The following is a 3,604-nucleotide window of genomic DNA, read 5'->3' as shown; positions in this document are numbered from 1 at the left end:
ACTCCATCCTGGGCGACAGAGCGAGACTCCGTCTCAAAAAAAAAAAAAAAAAATTGCCTGGCATGGTGGCACACCCCTGTTGTCCCAGCTATTCAGGAGGCTGAGGTGGGAGAATCACCTAACACCAGGGAGGTCAAGGCTGCAGTGAGTTGTGATTGCACCACTGCACTCCAGCCTAGGTGACAGAGTGAGACCCTGTCTCAAAAACAAAAAAAGGATGCACATAAACCAAGAAACATAAGCAACTCTGAGGTGAATGCTTTTGGGGTGTGCATAGAGCAGTGTCCTCAGCTGGGTTCTGGAGCCAGCCCAGGCCGGGCCTGAGCTGAATGGCCTCTGCCGCCTGGGTCTCTCTGTGGCTTCCATGGTTCCCCCACACAGCATTTCTTTTCATGGTTCTGTGATGTGATCCATTTGTCTGGAGTGGCGGTTTGTCAGTAAGCATTGCTCTTGCTTTTATGGTGGTGTCATCACGACACCCCCAAACCAAGGTCCCAAGGTCCAGACAGTGAGAGCTCAACTGAGAATATCCAGAGGACTCTCGGCCTGAACCAGAGCCCACCCTGCACCCCCACACCCTGCACCCCCACAGAGACTGATTAGTGTGCTGTCCAAGCTGCAGTGCCACACGGATCCAGAGCACGGAAAGTGGCTGAGCTGGACTTATCGGCTGCCACCACCGGCACCATCCTCCTGTGCTTCTTGTCTCGTCCACCAGCTGCCCAAGGTGGGGTGTGGCAGCTGCTCAGCACACTTGGATGACCTGGACTGGGCTGTAGTGGGAGGAGGTCACTGGGGAAGGAAAGGCCAGGTCCTTGGATGGCTGGCCAGGAAGAGTGGGGGCGTGGAGCGTTTGCCAGCTACTTTCAAGTCAACAACCCTGGGGAAAACTGTCTCTTGGTTCAACTTACAGACAGTGTGTTGAGAACTCGGAGGTAGGCGAGAGGGGCCCCAGGGACACATGAGCAGCGGAGAAAGTCATGATGTGGTATGGCGGACCCCCGACTTTGGATGTCACCTTTGGGAAGCATGATGAGTGACGAGCACCTCCCATCTCCTGTCTCCCACAGGGTTTGCCTGTGCGTCACACTCACTGTGTTGCTCCCGCCTCACCCCCATCACTCGCACACCAGCTGACGGTCCTGAGGGTTGTAATCTCTGGTGGTCAGAGGTGCAAGGCCTTGCAGTGACTCCGTGGCTGGCCAGACATGCTCTGTGAGGACCCTGGCCACACTCACAGGCTTCTTTCTACCTTCTCTGTGGACAGGGACCTGTCCTATATCAAGATCATGGATGTGGGTCAGAGCTACGTGGTGAACCGTGTAGCTGACCACATCCAGAGCCGCATCGTATATTACCTCATGAACATCCACGTGACCCCCCGCTCCATCTACCTCTGCCGGCACGGGGAGAGTGAGCTCAACCTCAAGGGCCGGATTGGCGGGGACCCAGGACTGTCCCCCCGGGGCAGGGAGGTCAGTGCATGTGTCCCTGTGTGTGCACATGGGCCTGCATTTGTACCTCTGCATGGCTAGGTTTATGCATGTGTGTGCGCTGGGGCAGGGCTCCCATTCTTTTTTCTTTTCTTTGTTTTTTATTTGTATTTTTTGGGGGTGGGGCTCCCATTCTTTTAATGTGCAGTCGAGGTGAATGACCTTCATTCAGCCTAGAATCTTCCCATCATGTAAGGAAGGTCACCAAGCAACAGGCAAATCTCTGGTCTCCATGTGAGTTGTCACTCGCTGAGCTCCTTTTGTCAGAGGCATGCCACCCTTGGAGCGACCTGAGTCCATACAGTGTAGCAGATGGCTGTGTCGCAGTCCAGGGGAGATAGTGAGACCTCAGTGGTCACGAAGCACAGGGTTGTGGGGAGGCAGTGGCCCTGATGAGTCACAGCTGGAACTGCGCTACTGTGCTCAGGGTCTGGAAGGGTGGACAAGAACAGGACTTGTGTTCTTGTGTGTCAGCATGTGTGTCATTGACAAGTTAGTTCATGCTTTTTGCCAAACCTGTAGTGAGTGTTCAAGGTGAGGATGATCTCATGAACCCTGCAGCTGTGGGATGCTTTAAGGGCAGCCCAGGACCTGTGGGTCTGAGTTTGCTTATGATGTATTTCAGTTTGCCAAGAGTCTGGCCCAGTTCATCAGTGACCAGAATATCAAGGATCTGAAGGTCTGGACAAGCCAGATGAAGAGGACAATCCAGACGGCTGAGGCGCTAGGTGTGCCCTATGAACAGTGGAAGGTCCTCAACGAGATCGACGCGGTAGTTACCGTCCCTCCCTCCCTGTCTGCCTCCCGGACACCGCAGGGCCGATGCATCGCATTGTAACAACAGTGACCATTGTTCCCCTTGGGCAAAGGAGAGGAGAGAGAAAGGATACAGGAACCTAGGGGCTGGGAGCAGAGAGGAAAGGGCAGCCTAACAGGATGGGACCTTGGGTGAGCCCTAGACCATTCTCAGGAGTGAGCCTGGGAATTGACACCTCAACCTCACTCTCCTCCCTCCCTGTGGCCTCCTGCTAGGGTTCCTCATGGTCTAGCTCAACAAGAAATCAGCGGCCAGGGGAGCTTGGTAGCTGCAGTCAGCCATAGCCAACCTGCCAGGGATCTGGAGACACAAATGAGGTGAACCAGCACGGCCTTTGTCTCTTTAAAGATGCTGTTCTGGCCAGGAGTGGTGGCTCACGCCTGCAATCCTAGCACTTTGGGAGGCTGAGGTGGGCTGATCACCTGAAGTCAGGAGTTTGACTCCAACCTGGCCAACTGACCAGTATCATCCCATAGGTCACTGAACTTCTGGTTTTTTTCTTTCTTCTGTTCATTTTTTCTCAGTCTTTTTTTCCTTCCGAGCTTTAGTTCACTTATCTTTACTTCTGCATTTTTATTAAACCCATCCAGGGAACTTTTCATATCAGATGTGGTGTTTCAAAGCTCCAGGAATTCCACTTTTTTCCTTTCTTGAATCTTTCATTATTTCTTCATCTTCATCGTGCTTGGCTCTGAAGTCCAGGAAGTGCCTCTGGGCAGTAAGCTGCTGCCTTTTCCCCTCCGTTTGCTTCCCTTTTCTCAAGGATCACAGTCCTGCCTAGTCTCGTGTCTAAAAACAGTTGTTTGATTTGTCCTTTTGTTTATTTATTTATTTATTTGAGACGGAGGTTTGCTCTTGTTGTCCAGGTTGGAGTGCAATGGCATGATCTCGGCTCACTGCCACCTTCGCCTCCTGGGTTCAAGTGATTCTCGTGCCTCTGCCTCCAGAGTAGCTGGGATTACAGGCGCCCGCCACCACACCAGCTAAATTTTGTATTTTTGGTAGAGACAGGGTTTCACCACGTTGGCCAGGCTGGTCTTGAACTCCCGACCTCAGGCGATCCACCCGCCTCGACCTCCCAAAGTGCTGGGATTACAGGTGTGAGCCACGGCACCCTGCCAGTTTGTCCTTTTTAAAATAATAGTTGTTTTTGTTGGGGCCAGAGCAAATCTGGTACCAGTTGCTCCATCGTGGCTTGGTCTGTATTATGGGTGGTTCCCATTTCAATATGAAAAGCTTTTGCTGTGGATATATACTTTGACTAATTTGAATATTACCACCCCTGCTTTTGTTT

At 52.4% G+C, this 3,604-nt stretch overlaps 1 protein-coding gene across 3 annotated transcripts; it reads left to right on the top strand.

Moving 5' to 3' along the window:
* Window positions 1-151: 151 nt before the first annotated feature.
* Window positions 152-3,106, top strand: LOC108525366 (6-phosphofructo-2-kinase/fructose-2,6-bisphosphatase 4-like). 3 transcript variants are annotated; one of them, XM_017866368.1, is made up of 3 exons: window positions 152-727; window positions 1,071-1,475; window positions 2,119-3,106. In XM_017866368.1, the coding sequence occupies exons 2-3, from the start codon at window positions 1,209-1,211 to the stop codon at window positions 2,329-2,331; spliced, it is 480 nt and encodes a 159-aa protein (XP_017721857.1). In that variant the 5' UTR covers window positions 152-727; window positions 1,071-1,208; the 3' UTR covers window positions 2,332-3,106. The 3 variants fall into 3 exon arrangements, with proteins under 3 accessions (XP_017721857.1, XP_017721856.1, XP_017721858.1); XM_017866367.1 differs by having other exon boundaries at window positions 914-1,475; XM_017866369.1 differs by having other exon boundaries at window positions 152-988; window positions 1,268-1,475.
* The last annotated feature ends 498 nt before the right edge of the window (window positions 3,107-3,604 follow it).

This window comes from Rhinopithecus bieti, unplaced genomic scaffold (assembly GCF_001698545.2).
Source record: "Rhinopithecus bieti isolate Rb0 unplaced genomic scaffold, ASM169854v2 scaffold_43194, whole genome shotgun sequence".
In the NCBI taxonomy this organism is placed as follows: domain Eukaryota; kingdom Metazoa; phylum Chordata; class Mammalia; order Primates; family Cercopithecidae; genus Rhinopithecus; species Rhinopithecus bieti.
This window is presented reverse-complemented; position numbering and strand designations above follow the sequence as displayed.

What these genes read in the sequence shown, in the direction of transcription:
- LOC108525366 (XM_017866368.1), top strand. Translation starts at nt 1,209, where the DNA reads ATGCTCTGTGAGGACCCTGGCCACACTCACAGGCTTCTTTCTACCTTC. An exon ending in TGTCCCCCCGGGGCAGGGAG is followed by an intron (nt 1,476 to 2,118) that starts GTCAGTGCATGT and finishes GATGTATTTCAG; the next exon opens with TTTGCCAAGAGTCTGGCCCA.